The sequence below is a fragment of the Heteronotia binoei genome, chromosome 8 (assembly GCF_032191835.1).
Source record: "Heteronotia binoei isolate CCM8104 ecotype False Entrance Well chromosome 8, APGP_CSIRO_Hbin_v1, whole genome shotgun sequence".
NCBI lineage: Eukaryota > Metazoa > Chordata > Lepidosauria > Squamata > Gekkonidae > Heteronotia > Heteronotia binoei.
The window spans coordinates 82,825,575-82,852,456 of NC_083230.1; the positions used below are offsets into that span (position 1 = coordinate 82,825,575).

A 26,882-nucleotide genomic window follows, 5' to 3' on the forward strand; every position below is an offset into this window, starting at 1 on the left:
TTAATGGCTGCTTAAGTTGGAGTGTATTGGCAGTAAACCCACTTAGCAGCTGACCCATCTCTTTAAAAATATTTGGAAAGTGGGATGTGTGCGTAATTTTTTTTTAGCCTTTTCCACTCTTAAGGCCTGTCCTACCAAAAAGCATGGATAGCGTAGAACAGGCCTTCCATTAACGGGGTGGGGGAGGAGGGGGTCTATCTAGAATTGTTACTTGCCATCCTGTGAATATAAGCGTTTAATAAAAAAAATTACAAGCTGGTGATAATGTCACAGATAGCTGACGTAGGTCTAACGATTATGGGGATGCTTTTTGTTAAGTAGGGAGGGGAGTCTCCAGTGGTATTCGGATACAGTAAGCGGTTGACGCTTCTATCATTGGTGGGTGCTTGTAGTAGGGGAATTGATTTTTATATAAGAATAATCAACTTCAGGTATGGGGGTTGTTTTTTTACACAGCATGGTCTTCCATAGTTGTAGGATATTTGGGGCAAGGGGGTTGGTTACCTTGTACTGTTACATGAGTAGTAATAGCATAGAGTATTTGTCTGATAGATGCAAAACCAGTAATGCATCCCATAATTGCTGTTGCTGATAGACTTATGACAGACTTATATTCTGGAACTATGCTGAAACAGAATTGGTATTGGTTCCTAAATATCCTGGAAAGTCCATAAGAGAGTTAGTTTATCATTTTAAAATGGTATTAACATAATCCTGCTTAAATTGTGCAATGGTTGAGACTAAATCCTGAAATGAGCTTATAGTACCATCGCTCTAAAAATTTTGTTGCATATTTTGTAAGCAGACTGTGTAGGTGTAGGCAGATAGCAGAAGCACATTGTGGTTCTTACTTTAGGAGATTGATGGAGGAAAGGGTTTCATGGAAAGTTTGTGTCCTATTTTCCCAAGGAGTGTAAAGCATCTTATCCTCACAAGGACCCTAATTTGAGGTAGGGGAAGGGTATGATCTGACCACAACTACCTACTGAGTAATATATGTATTTCTTCTAGTCCCATCGTAAGTTCTCAGCTCCCAGGCATGGCTCTCTGGGCTTTCTGCCTCGCAAGCGCAGCCGTCGCCACCGGGGCAAAGTGAAGAGCTTCCCGAAGGATGACCCCAGCAAGCCCATCCACCTCACTGCATTTCTTGGGTATAAAGCTGGCATGACCCACATTGTTCGTGAGGTTGACAGGCCTGGATCAAGTATGTATTTATGAAATGGGAACACATTTGGGAGGGAGGAAAGTGAAATGAATACCAAACGTTTTATTTATTTATTTTTATTTTATTCGATTTTTAGCCCACCCTTCCTGTAGGACAAACTCAGGGCAGATTGCATCATAAAGCAATCAACAATAAAAACAATAAAAGACCAATTAAAAATATATTGCTTGAGAGTGCTTTACATATGCACCCAGTAAACCTTATTGCAGCTCTCTTGATAGGCCATAAGGGCGTTATCATCTCCATGTGACAGATAAGCATGAAGGATGTGAGTGTGCAGAGGCAAGAATCGCCCGACAGTTCACAGTTTGCTTTGTTTTTATGCTACACTAGTTCATACAAAATGAAAGAAAGCTTCAGCTGCTACTATTTCATTGGACCTACATTAAAAGGGAAAATGCTTTATTTTGAGCATAGCATTTAAGAACATAAGAGAAGCCATGTTGGGTCAGGCCAATGGCCCATCCACTCTGTGTCACACAGTGGCAAAAAAATTATATGTACACATACATATATATATATATATATATATACACACACACACACACACACACACACACACACACACATATACACACACACACACACTGTGGCTAATAGCCACTGATGGACCTCTGCTCCATATTTTTATCTAACCCCCTCTTGAGGCTTGTTAAACCTTAAAGATGGACAAAAGCATTGTGTTTCAAACTTGAACTGATATCATTTAATTTCACAAAACCTACTGCCCCAGTAAATCAGCTAATCTTTAAAGTGCTAGAAGGCTTCTGTTTATGGTTGCTGCCACAGACTGATAACTGCTATGTCTCTGGAATTTGTTAGGAAGTTCCCTCACTTGTAAGAAAGTCTAGATTTGTTACTGAGCATTGATATCAACTGTATTTCTATTTCCACAGAGGTGAACAAGAAAGAAGTTGTAGAAGCAGTTACTATAGTGGAAACCCCTCCCATGGTCACTGTGGGTATTGTGGGCTATGTGGAAACTCCCCGGGGCCTTCGCACCTTCAAGACAATCTTTGCTGAGCACATTAGTGATGAATGCAAGCGTCGTTTCTACAAGAACTGGTATGAGGGCAGCGATTAATGTTTCTAGTTAGAAAGATGCATTATGAAGATTAAGCCTAGGCAATATAAAGTATTTCTGGAAGCATTTGAGAATTCAGGATTTCCATGTTGTAGATCTGGAAAAAATAATTAAAAGAGCACACACTTTTTGGTAGGTTCTTTATAGGAACTATACTGTGTTAGGATAAAGGTGGTGGAAGTTCTCTGGTACTCATAGATGAATACTACACATGATGATCTCCTCGACGGGCGGACATAAGAAAATCGCCTTTGGCGCTTGTTGCTGAATGTCGAGTACTGAGTGTAGTAGGCTGTCTTCAGGGTGGCATGCCCTGTTATCTCTTTTATTGGTGGGAAATGCACTTTCAGCTTTTTTTCTTGGGCCATCTTCACACCTACAGAGACTTTCCTCCCACATACAGAACTCTTAATTGCTCAGGGCAACTTATAACAAGATAAAACATGAAAACAACATAGTCTAAACCAAGATTAAATAACATTAAAAGCAGATGCTAATTAAAACAATTCAGGTAGCGAATAAACAAAATGTCACTGCTCCCCTGCTTCTGAGGGTAGGCAAGGGGGGGGGCTGGGAAACCTGAGAGTGCTGGATAGCTACTGTCCCATCACTGTCCTCAGCCAAAGGTTTCTCCTGTAAATGAATGGAGTCAAGAAGGAGGCACTCACTGCTGTGTAGTCTTAAGAGGAAAAATTGTGTTAGAGTGCTTCACTTGCATGTAGCTATCAAGTACAATAAATTTCTAAATACTGCAATTTCTTGTGTCTGTTCTGTACAGTGCATACTAATATTCTTTGCATGTGTTTATGGTAGCTCCGCTCAGCTTTGGCAGCTTTGCCTTTGTCTGATGAGCTCCAGGCTCCACTTGTTGGTGGAAAAGTCCTTAGAAGCCAACAATGAGCCAGATCCAACTTCCTGTGGCAGCTTCTTCCACTCAATCACCTCCCTGGGTGCATTGATGAAGGGCTGTGCCAATCCTCCTCTCTGCTCCTCCTTGAAGGCATAAGTCCAAGAAGAAGGCTTTTACCAAGTACTGCAAGAAGTGGCAGGATGATGAAGGCAAAAAGCAATTGGAGAAGGACTTCAACAGCATGAAGAAGTACTGCCAGGTTATCAGGGTCATAGCTCACACCCAGGTTAGTCTCTCTTTTTGGCAGAGAAGACCTTGGGAATTAATGGGGCTTGCTTACTGAGGGAAGAAAGCTGAATGGAATGGGGACTGTAATGTGGTTCTTGGTGCCATGTAGTCTAGATGCTAGTGTGCTCCAAACTCTACATTGCTGTGCATTTTGGGCAGGACCCTGTCTGAAGTCAGCTCTTTGGCTATTGAACTTGATCATTTTCATAGGTTGTACAAAATCTTGGAATCCCCAGCTTGAGAGTGAGGCAACTGTTATCTGCAAGACTACCAGTTCTTGCACAGTACACTTTGTTCTGTTTCTTCATTAACATTGAAGACACTGCAAAACATTGTTTACTTTATATAGCAAGATCTGTGAACTCCCTGGAAAAACTACCAACTTATGAAGGGTGTTATTATTTCTAATGGCATTTGGTTCCAAAATCGGGTTTAGTAAGTCATGCTGCATTAAATTTTTTTAGAAAATAAGAACATGTTTTAAAAGCACCTGTTTTTTGGGTCCTCAGATGCGCATGCTTCCTCTGAGGCAAAAGAAGTCTCACCTGATGGAGATCCAGGTGAATGGTGGCACTGTGGCTCAAAAAGTAGACTGGGCCCGAGAGAAGCTGGAGCAGCAGGTGCCAGTAGCAACTGTCTTTGGCCAGGATGAAATGATAGATGTCATTGGTGTCACCAAGGGAAAAGGGTATAAAGGTAATTCCCCACCTGATGGTATGGCAGATATAAATCATAGAGTTGGAAGGGACCTCTAGTCCACCCCCTGCACAATGTCCAGTGGTTTTGTATATGTGCCTGGGGACATAGGGAAGAAAGAGGGGGGAGTACATTGTGCCGTTACTTGATAGAAGCTGTTCAGTGATGAGGTCATGGAATATGCACTGGGCACAGTGCCTGATAACCATGAGGAGTCATTCCATGCTGCCTTCCTTCTGAGATCAGCTTTGGAAACAATGGCTGGGAATGAGTTTTTCTCACTCAAAAGTGATTTTGTTGTATGTGTGGGTGACTTGATTAAGTACTAAAAAAGAGAGCAGTCAGATCCTGATGGTGGCAAGTGTCTGGGGTATAGAATAGGTAGTTAAAGCTTTGTCAGTTACTTTTCCACAGAATTGAATTCAATAGATTAATGTGTTCTGTCTTGTTTTTAGGTGTTACCAGCCGATGGCATACCAAAAAGCTGCCCCGCAAGACTCACAGAGGTCTGCGCAAAGTGGCCTGCATTGGAGCGTGGCACCCTGCTCGTGTAGCCTTCTCTGTAGCTCGAGCTGGTCAGAAGGGCTACCATCACCGCACAGAAATCAATAAGAAGGTATGGACATGTTATGCAGCATACAGCTGTAAACAGGGTTGATGGTGTATGTCAGGGGTGGCCAACAGTAGCTCTCCAATGTATTTTTTTTTTTTTTTGCCCACAACTCCCATCAGCCCCAGCCATTGGCATGCTGGCTGGGGCTGATGGGAGTTGTAGGCAAAAAACATCTAGAGAGCTACCGTTGGTCACCCCTGGTGTATGTGCTCCATAGAAGTTACTGCATATGTGCAGATAAAAGTTTTAGTTTAGTTTATTTATGATTTATATCCCGCCCTTCCCACCAAGGTGGCTCAGGGCGGCTCACAGCACATAAAATCTAACATAAAAATATTAAGTTTAAACATTTTACACAGTTAAAAACATTAAAACATAGCAGAAATCTAATAGAGCTACACTCATTTTCCTATGCCGGTTAGTTATAGGCCAGCCGGAAGAGGGTTGTCTTACAGGCCCTGCGGAACTGAGCAAGGTCCGGCAGGGCTCTCACCTCCGGCAGCTGGTTCCACCAGGAAGGGGCCATTACAGAGAAAGCCCTGTCCCTGGTAGATTTCAGGCGGGGTTCCTTTGGCCCGGGGACGAGAAGATTTTGGGTTCCCGATCTCAGTACTCTCTGGGGAACATGTGGGGAGAGACGGTCCTCAGGTAGGCAGGTCCTAGGCCATAAAGGGCTTTAAAGGTAAATGACCAGCACCTTGTACCGGACTCGGTATATTATTGGCAGCCAGTGCAGAATCCGGAGCCCCGGCCGAATGTGCTCCCATCTTGGGAGCCCCAATAACAGCTGGGCAGCGGCATTCTACACTAACTGCAACTTCCGGGTTCGGCACAAGGGCAGCCCCATGTAGAGGGCATTGCAGTAGTCCAACCTCAAGGTGACCGTAGCATGGATCACCGTTGCTAGATCGTCGCGCTCCAGGAAGGGAGCCAACTGCCTTGCCCGCCTAAGATGAAAAAATGCGGACTTGGCAGTGGCTGCTATTTGAGCCTCCATCTTTAAGGAAGGCTCCAATAGTACCCCCAGGCTTTTGACCCTGTTCGCCGCTATCAACGGCGCACCATCAAAAACTGGCAGGGGGATTCCCCCCGGACCCCGACGACCCAAGCAAAGGACCTCTGTCTTCGCCGGATGATAGCTGGATGTAAGCCTGCAGACAACTTTTGGAGTTACTTGCCAAGCTTATGTGGTATCTCAGCAAAACATAATACTCTTTGTTAAAGCTTATTTGAATGAAAAAGCAAAGGCTCTTGGATAGCGTTGGGACAATCTAGTTTTGTTCCAGTAGGTGGCAATGTTACCTGATTCCTCTTCCACATTCAGACACAGTAAACTTCAAAACCAGAGCCAGGAGGCAGCACTTTTTGAAGCCTTCGCGTCTGCCCTGTTTTTGGCCTTCCAGAGTTAGTTGTCTGGCCACTGTGAGAGATATAATGCTGGGCTAGAGAGACCACTGGTGGGATCCAACAGGGGCAGTGTTTTGTTCTCCTTGCAATAGTCCTTTATACTGTGATAAATTCTGTTTTGCAAGGCTGTTGCTATCAGAATTTCCAGAGCAAACAGGCTGCTTGGGGAAGGATCCATGCTTCTAGTTCCTTAAACTAAGTCTATCCAATACATCCCATAACGATGAGTGGTTGTTGCTGTTTCCCTCATGCAGGAATGAATTAAAGCAGTTTTGTAATGGCCAAGTGAGTGATTGTCATGCTAAAAGCAATAACTGCAGTTGAAACTAAAAATTAAAACAAATTTACTTTCTTGTAAGCATAGCTTTAAGGGAAACTTAGCAAAGTCCATTAATCCCAGTATAGATGGTATTGGCATGCTAGCTGGAAACCCTCACATTTGGTAGATATTGGAAGAATTAGTTCCTTAGTGGAAGAGGTCAGCCTAAGAGAGTGAAAATCAAGGTTTGGTCATCAGTTTTCCACATTTCATTAACAACTCCCACCCCCCATCTCGGCTTCTTAGATCTACAAGATTGGCCAGGGATACCAAATCAAGGATGGCAAGTTGATCAAAAATAATGCTTCCACGGAGTATGATCAGTCTATCAAAAGCATCAACCCTCTGGTGAGTGGTTTTCTATTAAAAACTGGGTTGTGGGTGGAGTACTTCTAGGCAGTAGCATTTGCATTGTGTGTAGGCCAGAGTTTGAAAGCCTGGTATGCTCTGAGGCACAGATGCTAAATCCCAGTTCTTGGATGAGTAATAGCTCTGGCAACTTCTGTAGTTGCTGCTTTGCTTCAGCGTACAAGTAGATTTTAAAAAAAAACAAAACATACAAGCAGATTCCCCAGGCTAGTTTTCTGCTGTAAATCCTGCTTGGGGTGAAGTTAATAACTTCTGGTGCCATGGTTTGGCGTTGCTGCTGGTAGATAGCAGAATTAATTAGGGACATTTAGTATTAAGACCTGCCTTGTACATTGACTTGCTGTTCTCATCATACAGGGTGGATTTGTTCATTATGGTGAAGTGACCAATGACTTTATCATGTTGAAAGGCTGTGTTGTTGGGACCAAGAAGAGAGTTCTCACTCTGCGCAAGGTGAGCAATAAAAGGATATTTCTGGGTCACACAATCTCTATTGCTAGGTCATTTAGCAACTGACATCTTTAAGGAGGTGGTATTGTGTGCGTGTGTCTTCCTGGATATTGTGAAATCTATACAGTAACACTGAGGAGGACCTTGGATGATACTTCCTGTGCCATATAAGGCAAGGTACATTCCAGAACAGAAGGCACAACATGCACACCTTGAAGGAAGTCAGGGCTGCTGTAGACCTTGAAGGAAGTCAGGGCTGCTGTACATGAGACATTTTAGGATGAGGAGAGAGCTCTAGAATAATACCCTTAGGCTATGGCTTTTTCTCACCCTGTCTCTGGTGTTCCTGTGTGGCAGTCTGAAGGCTGTAGTCATTGTGGTTGCCAGTTCATTCTAATCCTCTCTTTCTCTTTAGTCCTTGCTTGTGCAGACCAAGCGTCGGGCCCTGGAGAAAATTGACTTGAAGTTTATTGACACAACTTCCAAGTTTGGTCATGGCCGTTTCCAGACAGCAGAGGAAAAGAAGGCTTTCATGGTAAGATAATTTGTTGTATAGCTGCTTGCTGCACATATCCCTAAATGTAATGTTGGCATGCTCATTGTGTTGAATTGACTCTTCAACCCATTTGTGGTGGCTGAGCTACTTGTGAGTTCAGGAATTTGTTCCCCAAAATGTGAAGGGAATAGTCCAGGCATAAGAGCAGCCTTTTTTCCTGCCAAGCATTAGTTATCTAGGAAAGACCCATTCTCCTTCAATGGGGGGAAGTCATCAAGCTTCTGCTCGCTCGATAGGACTATGCAGATTTCTTTTGTTATGTGTGGCTCCTGTCGGAGAGACCCAGCTGACCTCCAGTTCTGTATAGCCCTGTGCTCAATAGGTCGCTTGAGCTCCTGCTCCAAGCTTTAAAAAAAAAAAAAGCGAGCGCTTGGTGCTGTTTACAGGCAGACCCTTGGAAGAGAGTTTTGCAGCAGCAAAAGCATGAGCGATTAGGGAATGCTGGCTGCAGAGACTGTTTCCACGCTGTCCAAGAAGACCGGCAGGAAGTGGCCCCCTCCCACATCCGAGGCTTCAGGCGGAGGAGTGGAGGGGCCAGCACAGGAGTCAGAGGAAGTAGCAGCGCCAGACCCATTAACCCCCAAGGCTTCGGAGGTGAAGGGGGGGAATGAGTAAGACCGCAGCTAGCGACGGAACAGCCATCAGGGAGGCTGAGAAGAAGCCCCTGGCAAACAACAGCGGCAACAGGGAGGTTGAGCGGTCTGAGTCTGCAGGCTCCTGCTCCCCTCTGCACCCGAAGAAAGTGACTTAAGCCAGCAGAAAGGAAGCAACTAGATGCCGCAGGAAGCAAAAAGGGCCGGCAAGCCCATGTGGTGAGCCTGTTCCAGCCCCGGGGGAGGGCCTGATGGAGGTGTGCGAGAACCGGCCCCGGGGCCAGGCTTAGGTCCTTGGGCAGGTTCGGGGGTGCCTGGAAGTTGGGGGCAGGCTAGCCAACACCCCCTAGGGCCTCCACAGCCACTTCAGCCCTTATAACAGCAGGGGGCAACATGCTATGACATAGCGCCTGGCCCCTTCCTTCCCCATGGGCACCCAGCTTTGGAACACAAGGGGAGGTGACCAGCACAGCAGAGAATCACCCTGCTTCAGTGCAGAGGGGAAGGTCAGCATCCAAGGTCCACAGGGGTCGCAGAGACCATGCTTCCCCCAATTCAATTCCTCTTCAGGATCAAGGTCCCCCCCACCCTCTTCTAAGAGATCCAGAGGTCCTGCCAGACCTGCACAACCAGAGGCCTCAGGGGAAGAAGAGGCTGGGGCAGAGCAGCTTGCACCTTTTAAGTAATAGCAATGAGCACAATAGCTTTCAGCAGAGACTCCCCCCCCTCATCTGGATCAGACAGAGGAGATGCTGCATCCTTGATTACTTCCCTGGGTAAGGGAAGATCAGAGAGGGGGGGATGGTGAATGGTCGGGAAGAATCTGAATCTCAGACCTCATCTAGACTGTTTCAAATGGAACACTTCCAGCAATTGCTGAGTAAGGTGATTTCCACACTGAACTACCAGATGCAGGAAACAGAAGCCTATATCCTCAGTTTCAGCTCAACTGGACACAAGGGGCTTCAAGAAACCAGTCAAGGTACAGACCATTTCTCCCTTCCCAGACTTCTTTGGCGATATGAAGGCAGAGTGGGCCATCCCTGGAGGCGGGAACTCTTTGTTATCAATGGCCAAGAAACTACATGTTACCAGCAAAGACAATGGAGGACCTAAAGGTTCCCCTGGTGGATGCGTCAGTGGTAGCTCTACATTCTGGAGCTGTTGTACCAAAGGATGGGGAAAATGCTTTGAAGGATACTACAGACAGAAAGAATGAGACAGCTCTCAAAAAAACTCATGAGGCAATGTCACTAGCCCTGCGTTCTGCAGCAGTACTCTCAAATTTCACTAGAGCCATTGTCATTTGGGCAGTCTTCTCCAGAACCCAGATGTCTCACCACTGGAGCTAAGGAGAGCCCTTTTAAAATAAAGAGAGCAGCTGAGTTGGCTTTGGATGCATTGCAGGACAACGTTCAGTTTTGTGCCAGGGCACAGGCAGCAGGCATCATAATTTGTCACATCTGGCTAAAACATTGGAAAGTGGACACTCCGAGCAACCTATCTACAGAGAAGTTCTCAGGCAGACTGCTTTTTGGTGAATCAAACCTGGATAAGGTTCTGGTACAGACAGGAAAAGTAAAAGGCCATGCCTTCATCTTTCCATAAGGACAAGGACTACAAAAGCCGACCTGCACAGTCCTTTTGGAGCTTTCGCTTTGAGACAACAAAGACTACAGAGACGTCAGACCATTCAGGTACAGAGCCAGAAACAACTCAAGACAACCCGCATCCTTCAAGAATGACAAGGGTGCCGCAAGCAAGAAGCAGACCGCATGACTATCCGATTGGAGGCTGGCTTCAGGCATTTGCAGAGGCTTGGGCAACACCACCACAGACTGGTGGGTATCGTCCATCATTCATCAAGGCTACAAAATAAGAGTTCAGTGCTATCCCACCTTACAGTTTCACACCCTCCCCAGCACCGAAATTAAAAGGCAGACAACTACTGCTACAACATGCCATCCAGCACCTATGGGACATAGGAGCAATAGAGAAAGTTCCAGAGAAGCAACACTACAAAGGGATCTTGTCCATCCTATTTGTTCCAAAGAAATCAAGGGACTGGAGAGCAGTTTTGAACCTGAGAGGCCTCAAGTGGGTGCAAAAACGGAAGTTCAGAATGGAGTCCCTGCAACATATTCTACAAGTGCTGCAGCAAGGGGACTTTCTTACATTCATGGACCTCAAGGAGGCTTATCTACATATTCCCATACACCCGGAATCCAGATGTTTCCTCTGCTTTTATTTCCAAAGGCAGCATTTCCAATACAAAGCCTTGCCCTTTGACCTTGCTTCAGCGCCCAGGGTCTTCACCAAGGTAATGGTGGCAGGTCTTCGCCTGGAGGGCATTCATACTTACCTGTATGTGGACGATATTTTACTATGGGCAAGGGACCACACAACAGCCATGCATCACACAGGGAGGACAGCTGCCCTCCTGCGCATGCATGGGTTCCTCATCGACGAGGACAAGAGCAACATGATACCAGCGAGAGACCTAGTGCATCTCGGGGCCAGGGTGTGTACATCCCAAACCACAACAAAAGATCCACAATGTGGTGACAGGCATCAGGTCTCAGAGGCAAGCCGACATAATGCATCTGGCGGCAGTCTGGGGCTGATCTCCTGCATAGACATAGTACCATGGGCACGTTTTCATGCCAGAGTGGGTGCTTCTTCCCTACCAGAAGGACATTGCCAGATGGAGCCACAGATAAGAACATAAGAGAAGCCATGTTAGATCCGGCCAATGGCCCATCCAGTCCAACACTCTGTCACACAGTGGCAAAAAAAAATTATATACACAGACACACACTGTGGCTAATAGCCACTGATGGACCTCTACTCCATATTTTTATCTAACCCCCTCTTGAAGGTGGCTATGCTTGTGGACGCCACCACCTCTTGTGGCAGTGAATTCCACATGTTAATCACCCTTTGGGTGAAAAAGTTTTCTTTTTTTATCCGTTTTAGCCTGTCTGCTCAGCAGTTTCACGAATGCCCAGGAGTTCTTGTATTGTGAGAAAGGGAGAAAAGTACTTCTTTCTCTACTTTCTCCATCCCATACATTATCTTGTAAACCTCTTATTATGTCACCCCGCAGTCGACGTTTCTCCAAGCTAAAGAGCCCCAAGCGTTTCAATCTTTACTCATAGGAAAAGTGTTCCAGCCCTTTAATCATTCTAGTTGCCCTTTTCTGGACTTTCTCCAATGCTATAATATCCTTTTTGAGGTGCAGCGACCAGAACTGCACACAGTACCCCAAATGAGACCGTACCATCGATTTATACAGGGGCATTATGATACTGGCTGATTTGTTTTCAATTCCCTTCCTAATAATTCCCAGCATGGCGTTGGCCTTTTTTATTGCAAACGCACACTGTCTTGACATTTTCAGTGAGTTATCTACCACGACCCCAAGATCTCGCTCTTGGTCAGTCTCTGCCAGTTCACACCCCATCAACTTGTATTTGTAGCTGGGATTCTTGGCCCCAATGTGCATTACTTTGCACTTGGCCACATCGAACCTCATCTGCCACGTTGACGCCCACTCACCCAGCCTCAACAAATCCCTTTGGAGTTCCTCACAATCCTCTCTGGTTCTCACCACCCTGAACAATTCAGTGTCATCCGCAAACTTGGCCACTTCACTGCTCACTCCCAACTCTAAATCCTTTATTAACAAGTTAAAGAGCATGGGACTCAGTACTGAGCCCTGCGGCACCCCACTGCTTACCCTCCTCCACTGCGAAGACTGCCCATTTATACTCACTCTCTGCTTCCTATTATTCAGCCAGTTTTTGATCCACAAGAGGACCTGTCCTTTTACTCCATGACTCTCAAGCTTTCTAAGGAGCCTTTGATGAGGAACTTTATCAAAAGCTTTCTGGAAGTCAAGGTAAACAACATCTATCGGGTCTCCTTTGTCCACATGTTTGTTCAACCCCTCAAAGAAATGTAACAAGTTAGTGAGGCAAGATCTTCCCCTACAGAACCCATGCTGAGTCTTCCTCAATAACCCGTGTTCATCAGTATGCCTACTCATTCTGTCCTTGATAATGGTTTCTACCAACTTTCCCGGTATTGAAGTCAGACTGACTGGCCTGTAATTTCCCGGATCTCCTCTGGAACCCTTTTTAAAGATGGGGGTGACATTTGCTACCTTCCAGTCCTCAGGAACAGAGGCAGATTTCAATGAAAGATTACAGATTTTTGTCAGAAGATCCACAAGTTCAACTTTAAGTTCTTTCAGAACTCTTGGATGTATGCCATCCGGACCTGGTGACAGATGGATTGTGGTGACAGACAACCTCAAGAGGGAGCTGAAATGGTGGGCAATGTCAGTGAACCTGAGCAAAGGGACCAGCTTCCTCCAGCCACAACAGATGGTGGTCACAGCAGATGCCAGAAAGCGAGGCTGGGGAGCGCACTGCGGGCATCAGGTAGCACAAGGAAAATGGTTAGAGACCGAAATGAAGCAGAGCATCAACTGGCTGGCGCTATGGGCAGTCAGACTGGCACTGGTAGCCTTCAGCCACTTGCTGAAGAACCACCACGTTCTTGTGCGCACTGACAACATGACAATGAAGACCCACATAAACCGGCAAGGGGGCACCAGACCAAAGTCCCTCATTCAGGAAGCACGAGCTCTGCTCCTATGGGCAGAAGAGAATGTCACAAGCATAAGAGCAGAGCACCTCAAGGGCCAGGCCAACTGCCAGGCGGACTGGCTGAGCAGAGAGGACCTGGACCCGGGAGCATGGGCCTTGAACAGAGAAGTCTTCACCCAGATAGTGAACAGATTTGGACTTCCTGTACTGGATCTTCTAGCAACCTCGAGAAACAGAGCCAGCTGCAAAAGGGATGGATGCGCTGATGCACCCATGGCCCAAAGGACTCCTGTATGCCTTCCTACCGCCTGTCCTGCAGGCCGGATTCTGAACAGGATCAGGGGGGAGCAGGCAGAAGTACTGCTTGTGGCCCCCTACTGGTCAAGGAGACCTTGGTTCTCTGACCTGGTACAGATGGCAGAACCATGGAGACTGCCACTCAGACTGGATTTATTACACCAAGGTCCTGTGCTACACCCACACCCAGAATGGTTACAACTGACGGTATGGAGGTTGAGAGGTCAGGGTTAGAGACTCGGGTTCCCCAGGGAGGTGATCAAAATTATGGTTCAGGCCAGGCGACCAGCAACTAGACGGATTTGCAACCACACGTGGACAGCTTTTACCAAGTGGGTGTACGAAAACAACTGGGACCCATTGCAAGCATCTTACAAGGAGGTGGTGCTCTTTCTCTTTGATGGCTGGAAGCGTTGCCTTCGGCCTAACTCACTCAAGCGCCAGGTGGCGGCACTGCAGGCCTGTTTGGGCCTGGGGAAGCTCAAGGGCCTATCCAAAAGCATGTGAAGAGGTTCCTCTTGGGAACTAGACAGATGGCACCACCAGTCTGTCGCAGGTTTCCCACATGGAGTCTCCCAAAAGTCCTCAGGGCTCTAACAGCACCCCCATTTGAGCTTCTAAGGAAAGTAGAACTGTGCTACCTATCATGGAAAGTGGCCTTCCTAGGGGCTGTAACGTCAGCACAAAGATCCTCTGAAATTGCGGCCCTGTCTACTAGGAAGCAATGGCCCCGTGGCGCAGAGTGGTAAAGCAGCAATACTGCAGTATTGTGATCTGAACTCTGCTCATGACCTGAGTTCGATTCCAGCAGAAGCTGGATTCAGGTAGCCGGCCCAAGGTTGACTCAGCCCAAGGTTCCATCCTTCTGAAGTTGGTAAAATGAGTACCCAGCTTGCTGGGGGGAAAGTGTAAAAGACTGGGGAAGGCAGTGGCAAACAAACCCCGTAAAGAGCCGTGAAAATGTTGTGAAAGCAACGTCACCCCAGAGTCTGAAACGACAGAGTTGGACACACAGGGGACCTTTCCTTTTCCTACTAGGTAGGAATTGTGCATATTCCAAAAAGACACTGTGACACTGAGGACAGACCCCTCATTTCTCCTGAAGGTAAACTCATATTTTCACCTTAACCAACCAGTCATCCTTCCGTCTTTCAGTCCTAATCCAACACATCCAAAAGAGAAGTCATGGCACAAACTTGATGTGTGCAGGGCCTTGTGTATATACCTGAACAGGACTCAGTCATTCTGGCAGACAGACTGTCTCACATTGTACACAGAATCAAGGGGAAAAGGCCTCTAAGGCTACCATGGCCTACTGGATCAAACAATGTATTGCCAAGGCATATGAGGTTCAGGGATTTCCCCCACCGGGATCGATCATGGCACATTCCAGCAGGTCTGCAGCGACCACTGCAGCATATGCCACAAGGGCCACAACAGAGGAGATCCGCAGAGCTGCTACCTGGACCTACTTCTCAACCTTGGTGACCAAGTGGCTTCTGCAGAAGCTGCTTTCAGCAGAAAGGTCTTAGCAAGTTTTGGAACCATGAGTACAAAAAAAAAAGGAAAGGCAGAAAAAGAAAAACCCACCCCAGAAACCAGCTTGGGTGCTGCTAACCACTTCCGGATGACTTCCCTCCCCCCCCCCCCACTGAAGGAGAATGGAGCATTGGCTCTTACCTGAAGGATCCTTCTCTTCAGTGGGATGAAGTCATCCACATCCCTATCTCAAATAAAACTACAGACAAGTTACAAGTCAACAAGACTAAACAAAGAGGGGAGAGAGAAAGAAAAAAAGGCAATAGCAAGCTGGACAAGAACGCAGAGAACCGAGACACTTGATGTGGACACTGCACAGAGTAAAGCTTGGACATAACTGGAGAGGTCAGCCAAGTCTCTCCGATAGGAGCCACACGTAACAAAAGAAATTTGCATAGCCCTATCGAGCGCGCAGAGGCATGACCTAACCACTTCTGGATGACTTCGCCCCCACTGAAGAGAAGGATCCTTCAGGTAAGAGCCAATGCTCCGTTCTGGAGATTCCAGCTCAATAAGGGTTCTGAGAATATTATGAATACAAGTTACAGCCCCTGGAAGGATGCTAATAAATGATTCAGTAGCATTTAAACAGTTAACATTAGGAAAATTATATACATAGACAGCATATGGCGGTACCGCCATGAACTTTACAATCCTATTTAATTTCGGACAACTGACATTGCTGTAAAATATGAAGTCTTGAGGGATGAGAATCATGCATAACATGAAGTTGTTAAATGTGTGGAAAACCATAGGATGTAGCTCTTCACAGCTGAGTTTTTCTCATGTAACTTGCTTTAAAATTTTTAAAGGCATGGTACATATTAAATATTAGGGGCTTCTATGTGCATTTGCCAAAAAGCCCTCTAGGTATTACTCAAAAAGCTGAGTTCATCCAGTTGTTCCAAAGGAAGTTATATTCTCCTTTCCCAGGAGTGTTTTGATTTAAGTCTTGTGTAGCATATTTCCTTTTTAAACATGTACTTTTACTAGTTTTAAATGTACAAATCCTACTCAGGGCTACATTAGTTAAGGCATAACTAACTTAAGTAGGCACTGTTTACATAAATGCTTTGTTAGGTCACACCAAGATCCATCTTGTCCAGCATGTTTTGTTAATCAGCAACCAGCAGGCAGGTTGCCAGTAAAATGTAGTCAGTGTTCCATCTTCATTGGTTCTTTCTCACCATTAGTCTCAGTGTTATGTATTATATGACCAGTAGGTGGCAGCACAACAGTTTGAATGATCTTGTGATTCTGCTGCCTCTTCAAGAAACAGTAAAAAACAAAACTTGATAAGTGTGAGATGTGGGGCATCTGTTTTGTGCAGTGACATGTTTGTAACTTTCTTTGCAGGGACCACTCAAGAAAGACCGGATTGCCAAAGAAGAGGCTGCTTAATGTGTGGCAGGTTGCAGCAGTCTGGCTTGTAGTCTCTAATAAAGCTACAGATATTTTCCAGAAACATTTCCTGGCTTATGCTGTATGAATTATTGTTGCTGAAACCGGTGTTTAGCTGGATTATAATGGGTTGGGCATACATCCCGTGGGCATGAACAGGTAGGATGTTAGGCAACAAATGTTCTCCTTTCAGTGTATTTGCTTATGTTGTGTACTCTAACCATAAATTCACTTAAAGGAGTACTGTCAGACTGGATGGAACCTTTCTGATGGCTAAAAGCATGGGTGCTACCTGGCTGTAGAAACTTTTGCTCTTTGGACTTCATATGTATTAACCATCTGCACCCTGCTAGTGGTGTTCCCTGTGGGACAAATTGGGAGACAGTGCATTTTATTTTATTTAATGGCTTTATTGTTACCCTGCCTTTCTCCTCTGTGGGGACTCAAAAGTGGTTTCCAGCATTTTCCCCTCTTCCATTTTGTCCTTACAACAGCTCTTTGATATAGGCTAGGCTGAATGCATGACAGGCCCAAGGTCTCCCAACAAGCTTCCATGGCAGAATGGGGATTTGAACCTGATCTCCCAGATCTTGAGCCAACAATTGAACCACCGCACCACACTGCCTCTATTATAGATGGACCTATGAATATTGTTGAACTCCCCAAGTTTTTTTTCTTTGTAGTGCCCAGTGACCACAGATTTTTGTTCTTACCTGCCTGAACAGATACATTTCCATGACAACACGTTGCACTGTGGCACCACCCAAACTTGAACTCAACAGGCTGTCCTGTACGCTCTGTTTCAAAGTGCTGGGTATTCTTTTGGTGTATGAGGAGATGCAGAAGCCTGGAGTGGTTTGTTCTCATATACCTTTAACTTTCTAAATCATCTTCCCTGTACCTGTTTATTTGGTAAACAGAAGTCCCTACTTCCTAGCCTAAAAATAACCAAAGTAGCTTTTATATAGCAGCAGTCTCTAAGCAGGTTTACTCAGCTGCATTCAGTGGGGCTTACTCCCATGGAAGCATTCTTAGGATTGTACTGTTAGTGTAGACAGTCATGTGCATGATACAGTGTGTGTGTTGATTGAATCTGAATTCAGATATGTCGCTCATGAGCTAGAGTTGAATATTGAGTGTTAATCCATTGCAGGGCTTTCCTTGGTCTTAAGTATTATAATAATGTTTTGTGTTGGTTTTATACCGCATCTTCACGGCCAGCTTAGTAGCCTTAGTACCTGCTGTTAGTTTTGAAGCTAGCAATTAAAAAAGTGGTTTCAAAAGAAGCTAGCAATTAAAAAAGAGGTTTCAAAAGAAGTCAGGTTGGTTGTTCTGTCTTTGATACAATGGGACAGAAGTGGAGGTGGCACACTTGCCTCCTTTGAAATATCAGGACAAGCTGTAATGAGAGGTTATATAACTACATGGACTGTTGCATGAGCCTGTATTTAGGACCTTGAAGAAGATGATGATATTGGATTTATATCCCGCCCTCCACTCCGAAGAGTCTCAAAGCGGCTCACAATCTCCTTTATCTCCCTCCCCCACAATAGACACCCTGTGAGGTGGGTGGGGCTGGAGAGGGCTCTCACAGCAGCTGCCCTTTCAAGGACAACCTCTGCCAGAGCTATGGCTGACCCAAGGCCATTCCAGCAGGTGCAAGTGGAGGAGTGGATAATCAAACCCGGTTCTCCCAGATAAGAGTCCGCACACTTAACCACTACACCAAACTACACCCCATTCACTACACCAAACTGAATGGGGATAGCAAACTGTTCAACTGGGCAATCAAATGGTCTGCTCAGTTGCATTTTGTTACACTACACTTCATGTTGGTCCATGGCAGAACCTGTTGATTACAGAACTCTCTAGCCTTACAGATTGCTTTGATTACTTCTGTAGTTCCCTCTTGTGCTGGGATGGCTTCAGAAGAAGGTAGAAGAAAAATATCAGACAGACAAAAATTTAGGAGCCAGCCTCATATTTCAGCCTATTCCCTTAAGTATTGCTTCCACAAAAAATGCTCAACGCCACAATGAAACTTCTAAGCAGCCTGGTGCCTGAGATTTGCCAAGCTCTGCCCCAGCTCAAAGTCATAGCTGAGTTAGGGGACTCTTGAGTAATGTTTCATTGCAAGCGACTTTATTAAGGCAAGTGCTGCTGGGCAGTTCTTTGTAATTAAATACCAAAAGAATGGGCTTCTTCAGGAAAAATAAATTCCCACCCTTTGTCTGAGCTTAGTTCATAGTTGGCTGTTATTAACATGTAAAATATAATTTTTCATACCAGAAGGGTTGATAACAGCATAGGGCTTGAATGCCATGAATGTGAAGTCCTACACTCAAATTCATCCCAGTTATTTAGCCATAAATCTATAATATGATATTAAATTGCAGACTTCCTGGCAGTTGCCTTGTGTAGGTTAGGATTTCTGTTTTGCAGAGAGAGTCACTTATGACCCTTTTGTGGCTGCAGTAAAGTTTGAGCTTATCTTGGTGTACACTCTTAGCACTTTGCTAAAGGGATAACAATGGCTTGCTTTGAAGACTCCTTGTAGGGGTCATTTAAAGTATATATATGATGCATTTTAAGCCTGTACCCTCCTTTCTGCTACAGTCCTTGGGTTTCCAGAGTTTACTGTTTGCTTGTAACACATGAAGGAGAAGATTGAGACCTGTGCAAGGTGGTAACCAATTTTATTCCATCATGCCTTTTTTTTGTAATTCCCTGGGCTTTGCTTGCTCTACCTGCTGCCTTCCCATACACTGAAACACTACAGGACAAAGCAGAAAGCTACTGGACATGGGAGAGGCCCTCACTCAGTGGCAGAGCCTCTGTTTGGTATGGAAGATCCCAGGCTGACTTGCCAGCATCTCCAGTTTAAAGGAATTGGGGAGGAGGTAATGTGAAAAGAACTGAGACCCTGGAGAGCTACTGACAGTCTCTGTAGAGTGACCTTGATAGAGTAGAGGTCTAAATCAGTATAAGGCTGCTTTATGTTTCAGTATTTTGGGTGTCATGGAGGCATTACTTTTGTCTTGAAAATCTGAAGGCTGCAGTCTTAGGGGGAGTACTATTTAAACTGGAATCAGTAAGTTCTACTGAGTTAAAGTGTAAAGAACACTTAGGGAGTGTTCTTGCTCAGCAGGAAACATTTTTAGGATCATGCTATCTTTGTCAGTCTCAACACTGGGATAGGCAGCAATAGTGGGTAGGTAGCTGATTTCATATAATGCACTCATTTTTGACACCCTTGGAGAAAAGACCACATGTAAGAATATTGAAATTCTGGCATGAAGGCTGTTGCTTCACTTAACATTGTGATATGAAAAAAACCCTCAAAATTCTTATTGGTAATTTTCTACATAAGCAGTAACTCGGGCCTTGTTATGTGAAAACCCCTAGGAAGAAACCCTGCTGTTGCAAACTGAAAGTACCAATAGGTGGTGATGCACTCTGCTTTCAGTGCTGTTTGTCAAATTGTGCTTTTATTCACAGCCTTTCTGTTGCTGCAGCAAATTCTGCATCCTGTGTTTAGAGCAGTCTCCACAGCAACAAGGAACAATCAGCTGAGGTCAGGGATTAGGACTTTGTGTGAGCTCAGTCTGGAAGAGACTGGCTTGGGAGGACAAGTGGGTCCTTTCCAAATGTCTGAGATCTCAGCAAAGGGGGCAGAAAGCCAAGTGGTCTTTCTACATTTAGGTAATTTGCTGCTTGTGTGCAATGGCCATCTATAAGCATGATGGTGTTAAAACACTGGTAGCCTTAGTGGCAATGAGCTCTGCAGAGTGTGGTTTAGACACACACCTAACCTGAAATCGTTTCATTCATCTGAAAGTGAACTTGAGTATCTGAAAGCGTTTGCTTTAAGGTACCGCAAGCATCCCTTTTTCCCCCCTGAAGATTTGCAAAGTTCCCCAATATGGACATGTAACCTAAAATACGATCTTTCATCTGCAGCTCTATCACACTTCAGTGAAGGAGTACCATGTGGCGTACTTGGGGCTTCTAGTAACATTTTGCAACAGCCTCTTGAGAGGTTTGATGGAGAGTGGATATATCTACCAGAGATTTAGGTTAAACTTCACCAGTAGCCAGGATTTGGATCTAGGTCTCCCTAGTACATATCCAGCCTTCTAGCCCAACAATTTGCAGTGGGATGCCAAGCCATTTGGACTAGTGCCTCCATGTGTGTTCAGAATTCCAAAGTGCCACAATTGCAGTAAAGATGGATATTCTAGTCACAGTGCACCAATGACTTCGTTTTCTGCAGGTTTGAGGAAAGCTTCTTGCAGAACCTCTGCAGTCCTTTAACTGCAAGAGGCCAGGCACTGAACCTGGGATGCTTCTGCATGCCAAAGCATGTGGCATCACTGAGTCAAATTCCTTCCCCTTAAGAGTACTGTTTCTCTAAAGTTACTGCAGTTTTTTGGACCCACTTTCATAGCCATCTGACTCAAAGTAAAGGTAGTCCCCTGTGCCAAGCACCAGTCGTTTCCAACTCTGGGGTAACGTTGCTTTCACAACGTTTTCATGGCAGACTTTTTACGGGGTGGTTTGTCATTTCCTTCCCCAGTCTTTTACACTCTCCCCCCCCCCCCAGCAAGCTGGGTACTCATTTTACTGACCTCTGAAGGATGGAAGGCTAAGTCAACCTGGAGCTGGCTACCTGAACCAGCTTCCACTGGGATCGAACTCAGGTCGTGAGCAGAGGGCTCCAACTGCAGTACTGCAGCTTTTACCACTCTGCGCCACGGGCTCTGCTCTCTGACTCTGCTTCCCCCTTTTTGCAACAAAGTGAAGTTCTTAATATGTTTATAAATCTGTTTATAAATACAGCACCAATAGACAACCATTTTGCAGGGCTTCTTCCCCAGGATGTTAGTCTTCCTACCTCCTGGCATCATGGCTGACCTGATGTCTGTCTTCATATAATAAAATAGAAATCTTCAAGTGCTTTCTAGCTTTTTGTTGTTGGTCACTGTGCAAACACGCCTCACCAGCCAGTTTGGTGTAGTGGTTAAGTGTGCGGACTCTTATCTGGGAGAACCCGGTTTGATTCCCCGCTCCTAGCACCTGCTAGCATGGCCTTGGGTCAGCCATAGCTCTGACAGAGGTTGTCCTTGAAAGGGCAGCGTCTGTGAGAGCCCTCTCCAGCCCTACCCACCTCACAGGGTGTCTGTTGTGGGGGAGGAAGGTAAAGGAGATTGTGAGCTGCTCTGAGACTCTTCGGAGTGGAGGGCGGGATATAAATCCAATATCTTCTTCACCCCACTAGGGTCTCCCATCTTCTACATCTGATGGCCCAAAAGCATGTTTGTGAAAATGGGTTCTAACTTCAGTTTCCATGGAGAATGGTAGTCTATCCTCCAGTAGTTCTATAATCCTTTTAAAAATACATCGCTGTAACTGTACAATTATCCCTACAGAACAAGTGTAAAAGCAATACTATTGCTGTTTGATTTAAGGGGATGATGTCAGATTCTAGTGTTTTAAGTGAATGTGGAGTGCCTTTCCTGACACATTCATTTATCATAGGTAATGTGTGAAGGATGCTTAATTCTTTTGCATATGCCTGATGGCCGTACTCAGCAGCATTAAAGGCAATGGAATCCAAAGCTTGAAGACTGGCTTTTCTGTAAAAATCACTGAATGCTAACCTGGCTTCTCTATAGGATCTTTGATGTGAGGTTTCAGTACTGAAAAATGTAAAAATTAGAGCTTTTCCTCACCACAACCAATAATGAGTGGTTTTGCCATCCATTCAGTCCTAGCACTGTTATGTTTTGAGAAGCACTGTTTTGTCCATGGCCACATGCTATTGGATAACCAGTGATGTCTCTAAAGTACCACTTGGAGACAGAAACAGTGCTTTTTCTTCCTGGGAGATGATGCCCACATGACACCAACTAATGGACCTGCTGGTTATGGTTTAGTCTGCCAGTCATTTCTCTTTGCAGGGGCTGCTCTAGAAGTGTTCATCAGTCTAATTGTCCCTCAATCACAGGAGAGTATCTGATTGTATTCTGCACAGTTTCATATAGGTTGAGAGCCTTCTTCCATGTTGAGTCCTGTTAATATTAAGTTGAGGGCGCTAGCTTGCAAAATGAACCAATAATAAGGTAGAGTTGCCCAGTCCTTCCAACCATGAGATATAATGATGTGTGTGTATACACTTGCTAGGAAGTATCCGGCTTGGGACCAGCATGTACCCAATCTTCTTTCCTGCTTAGCAGCTGAAACGGAAAGCTGCAGTACCTCCTCAGTGAAGACTTTATGTTCAAGGCTGCCTCTGGTGCATTGGGGTGGTGGTAGTGGTTGAGTTTTCCATTCCCACAATTAGCTTCACAAGTAGCTCATCTGACACTGCTGCATTGAATCAGCCTTTAACTTTGATCAGAGGGACAGGTGGAACCCTTCAAGTATGCTTAACATGGAAAAGGAGTTTATTAATATGCCCAAGGGGGATGAAGCTGCTTTGAGCAGCCTGTGGCTGTTCTCTAGTGCCTTGGCTCCCCCTACTCTTTGAAAGACATGTTATTACCCCCATCCTGCCCCCCCTTTGCTATTTGATGCTGCAGATCTTAAGTGTATATTTGACGTTAGGCTTGTTTTTTTAATGGTAGCTTGGTTTGACTTGTGAGTCAGGCAAGTTTAAAACTGCTGCTTTTCATTCACCTTAATTATTATTTATTGGTCTATGACAGTAGCTACCTAGAGGCCTCCACCAAGCTGATTCTAAAAAATGTAGCAGGGAGATATTCCTTTCCTTGCTCAGTAAATTGACAAGGTGGAATTATGATACTGTTTTTTATTACCACAAAGTGCTGGAATGATTTTACCCTAGGCTGTGTGTATCGTATTAAACTTTGCAACTTGGCTGGGAACAGGATCTCAATTCCAGCCCAGCACTGAACGGACAGGCTCATCCCATCTGCTCCTGGATTGCTTTAGTCCTTATTAGAGTTCTATACATACCACTTCTCCCCTTCTGAATTAAAAAGTGAGAGACCAGCCAGAGAGTTTGGTGAGGTGCCTTGTTTATGGCCAGTCCTTACAGTTGCCCTCTCCTGTAGATGTAGGCAGGCTTGAAACCCATCAGAAGTGGGCTATGTGATGCTACTAGTTGGCATGCTGCTCTGATACAGCAGAGGTCGGGGGAGGTGAAGCCCCACACTGCCTGCCAAATCAAGCCGGGATTCTAGATCATCCTGAACCAGCAATTTCCTTCCAACCTTCACAAAGGCTTTTAAAGCTGCACTAATCACTATCATTCATATTTATATGTTTTGTTCATCCAGAATAATTGTCCAGAGCAAGGTGTACATTTAAGTTGGTTTACATTAAGATGTCAGTTGGACCAACCCACTTGACTGAAATTATGTATTTTCCCTGTGAACATAGCCATTTGCCTGTAATCCTTTCAGTAAACCAGGGCATGAGTCATTGGGTGGGGGAGAACTGGAAGAAAACAGGTCTTCATCAGATTTGTTCTGATTCTCATTGCCAGGTGCCATCCTGGATAGAGCTCCTGTTAAAAGGATTCTGAGGCTGTGAGAGGCAGTTTCTCCCACCGTTGTACTGCAGGGACAGGGTGAAGACTTATCTGCGAAGTATTCGACCTTGAAGCAATTAGAAGTACACATGTCCAAGGTGGACTAGCAATCGATGGATGCTGTTTGCTCAGAACAGTGCCTCCTTTTACTGTTTCAGGTGATTTCTGTTTCTGGGCAAAATAAAAAATTCACCTGCCATAGGCTGAATCTATAGCAAGAGGTAGCCATATGCATAATATTTTTTCCATGGACCAATCATCACCATCTGCTGAAGCAGAACCTAAATACATGGATGTGAACTGAATGGATGTTCTTCCCCCAGTGCATCCAGTTTCCCTCTTCCTCCTCTCCCTTGCTTCCTTCCCCTTTGTCAAACTGTCGATTATAAACTTGTCGGGGGGCAGGGGTTGACCTTTGCCTAACATTATGCAAAGCGCTCTCCATGTATATTATATGGCACCATCATTGTGCATGGCAATTCAGAAAGAATGCAAATAAATCAGCAGCATCCTCATCGGCCACTGTTTTGTCAGTGCATTAAAGTTGCAAATGTGGCCCAGAATTCCATACATTGCAAATCCAAACATGGAAATCAAAATGTATTATAGCTTTATTTCTGTAGTTTAAAGCTCTCTCTGTGTGTATGTTGGGGATTGACTGTAGATAGAGGTGAGAGTGAAGAATAAAGAAATCTACTGGTTAATGTAGGCTAGTTACTGGGGAGGTAAATGTTTGTTCGTTCATTTGTTTGTTTGTTTTAGATTTATATCCCGCCTTCCCATAATGGGCTCAGGGCAGCTAACAACCAGTAAAAACACAGCATCAAAGCATAAAATGTAAACAATCAAAAGTACTATACCATAAAATAGTTAAAATTACAACATCAGTAACCAGTAATGCTACTGATACTATCCAGAAGGTCTTATCAAGTATGGCGCTCATGATGTTGACACAGCAATGTTGGCTAAGATTGTCCGTTATGTTGCAACTTGACAGCTGTCTCCCATTAATTGCTGAACGGAAGGCGGAATAGCTAGGTCTTAAAAGCCCTGCGGAACTGTGAAAGGTCCCACAGGGCTCTGATGTTTTCCAGTAGTGCATTCCACCATGTGGGAGCTTTCACTGAGAAGGCCTTGGTGGTAGTCAGCTGGGCTTCCTTCAGCCCAGGGATCATTTGAAGATTTTGGGATCCTGAACACAGTGCTCTCTGGGGTACATGTGGGGAAAGGCGGTCCCAAAGGCAGACTGGTCCCAGGCCATATAGGGTTTTAAAGGTTAACACCCAGTACCTTGAAACAAATCCAGAATGCCACAGGCATTTGCGTGTTAGTTGAGACAGTTTTTGCTTTGGGTTTGTTTGGAAACATCTCTGTTTCCTAGAAAAGGCCCCTGTTTCAGCAGTGTTCAGTTCATGTGATTTTTGTTTGAGGAAGTTTCTCTTTTTTCTTAGGCTGTCATGAGTTCCTTTGCAGTCATTGTCAAAATGCAGAATATGCTAAATTTAACCTTTTTATTGCTGTTTAGACTTCCCAAAAGTGCTACTATTTATACTGCCTGCCTGAGCAGGGATTTGAGTGGTGGTGGTGGGGATTTTTCTGGAGTTCCTAAGTGGCATAACCATCTAGAATAGTTTCCCTATTACCACAGCCGGATTGTGTCTCTTCCACAGAGAGGTGAAAGTAAACCTATACAATACCAATAAGAAAGAGGCCAAAGTGGATTCAAACCCTCATCTCTCTGCTCTAAATCCAACAATCTAGCCATGATCCCAAGACTTCTTGGAGTAATGGATGTGTGGCAGGCAGTTCAAGAAATCAATGGGCCTGCAAGGATGAAACCCTTTGGTGTCCTGGTATTCACTAAATGCTGTAAGGTGAAGTACGCCATGCCCAAGAGATTCTCAACTTGTGCTATACAGTCCTTTACCCCAGGGGATCGATTACAGATCCTAGTGGGCGTTCAGAACTTAGCAGGAGGGGGAACAGGCATATGGGATTTTAGATTGCCCTCTTCTTCTCATTTGTAATGATTTCTCATTACTTTTGTCAGTCATTGGAGGAGAGTTGTTTTACTCTCCTCGAAGAGCCCTCGAAGGAGCACATGGCAAACAGGAATCAAACCTAACATTAAGGAGTTGGCTGTTGGCCATCAGGCACAAGGGTGTCATCGAAAGTGTGCTTGAAATTTGTGCATATCATAAATAATACCTATATAAATAAACTTGCCTTGGGTGGAGTGCTTCTATATATTTTTTCCTTGTGGATGAGGAAGGTATCTGATGACAGTGTGGTAGGGTTCCCATTATCCAGGTGGGGCTTAGAGTTCTCCCTGAATGGCACTTGATCTCCAAACAATGGCAGTCAGTTCCTCTGAAGGAAAACTAGATTCGAGTTCAGTAGTACCTTAGAGACCAACAAAATTTGGGGGCTGTAAGCTATTGAGTGCCAAGGAACTTTGGCTGGTTGACAGATTGAACCCAAAGAGTGCTTGTGAATGGTTCCTTATCCTCTTGGAGAGGAGTGACAAGTGGAGTACCTCAAGGATCTGTCCTGGGACCTGTTTTGTTCAACATCTTTATCAATGATTTGGATGAAGGAATAGAGGGAATGCTTATTAAATTTGCCGATGATACTAAATTGGGAGGGGTTGCAAATACAGTAGAAGACAGAAATAGGATACAGGATGACCTTGACAGGCTGGAAAAATGGGCTAAAACCAATAAAATGAATTTTAACAGGGATAAATGTAAAGTTCTGCATTTAGGTAGGAAAAATCCAATGCATAATTCTAGAATGGGGGAGACTTGTCTTAGCAGTAGTATGTGCGAAAAGGATCTAGGGGTCTTAGTGGATCATATGCTGAACATGAGTCAACAGTGTGATGTGGTGGCTAAAAAGGCAAATGCAATTTTGAGTATAGTGTCCAGATCATGTGATGTGATGGTATCTCTTTGCTCTGGAAAGACCACCTGGAGGTATTCAGTTTTGGGCACCACATTTTAAGAAGGATATAGACATGCTGGAACG

The 26,882-nt window shown here is 45.0% G+C and overlaps 1 protein-coding gene and 1 non-coding gene across 2 annotated transcripts; both read left to right on the forward strand.

Annotated features, from left to right (window-relative positions):
* The first annotated feature begins 264 nt into the window (after positions 1 to 264).
* On the forward strand, positions 265 to 16,366 carry RPL3 (ribosomal protein L3). The gene is made up of 10 exons (XM_060244430.1): positions 265 to 282; positions 1,012 to 1,204; positions 2,122 to 2,290; positions 3,310 to 3,445; positions 3,957 to 4,143; positions 4,599 to 4,759; positions 6,729 to 6,830; positions 7,209 to 7,304; positions 7,717 to 7,836; positions 16,256 to 16,366. Exons 1-10 carry the CDS (start codon positions 265 to 267, stop codon positions 16,298 to 16,300), a joined length of 1,227 nt encoding a protein of 408 aa, XP_060100413.1. The 3' UTR covers positions 16,301 to 16,366.
* Positions 4,298 to 4,390, forward strand: LOC132576730 (small nucleolar RNA U83B). Its single transcript, XR_009555781.1, has one exon. It is a non-coding gene; the product is annotated as a small nucleolar RNA U83B (small nucleolar RNA).
* Positions 16,367 to 26,882: the final 10,516 nt, after the last annotated feature.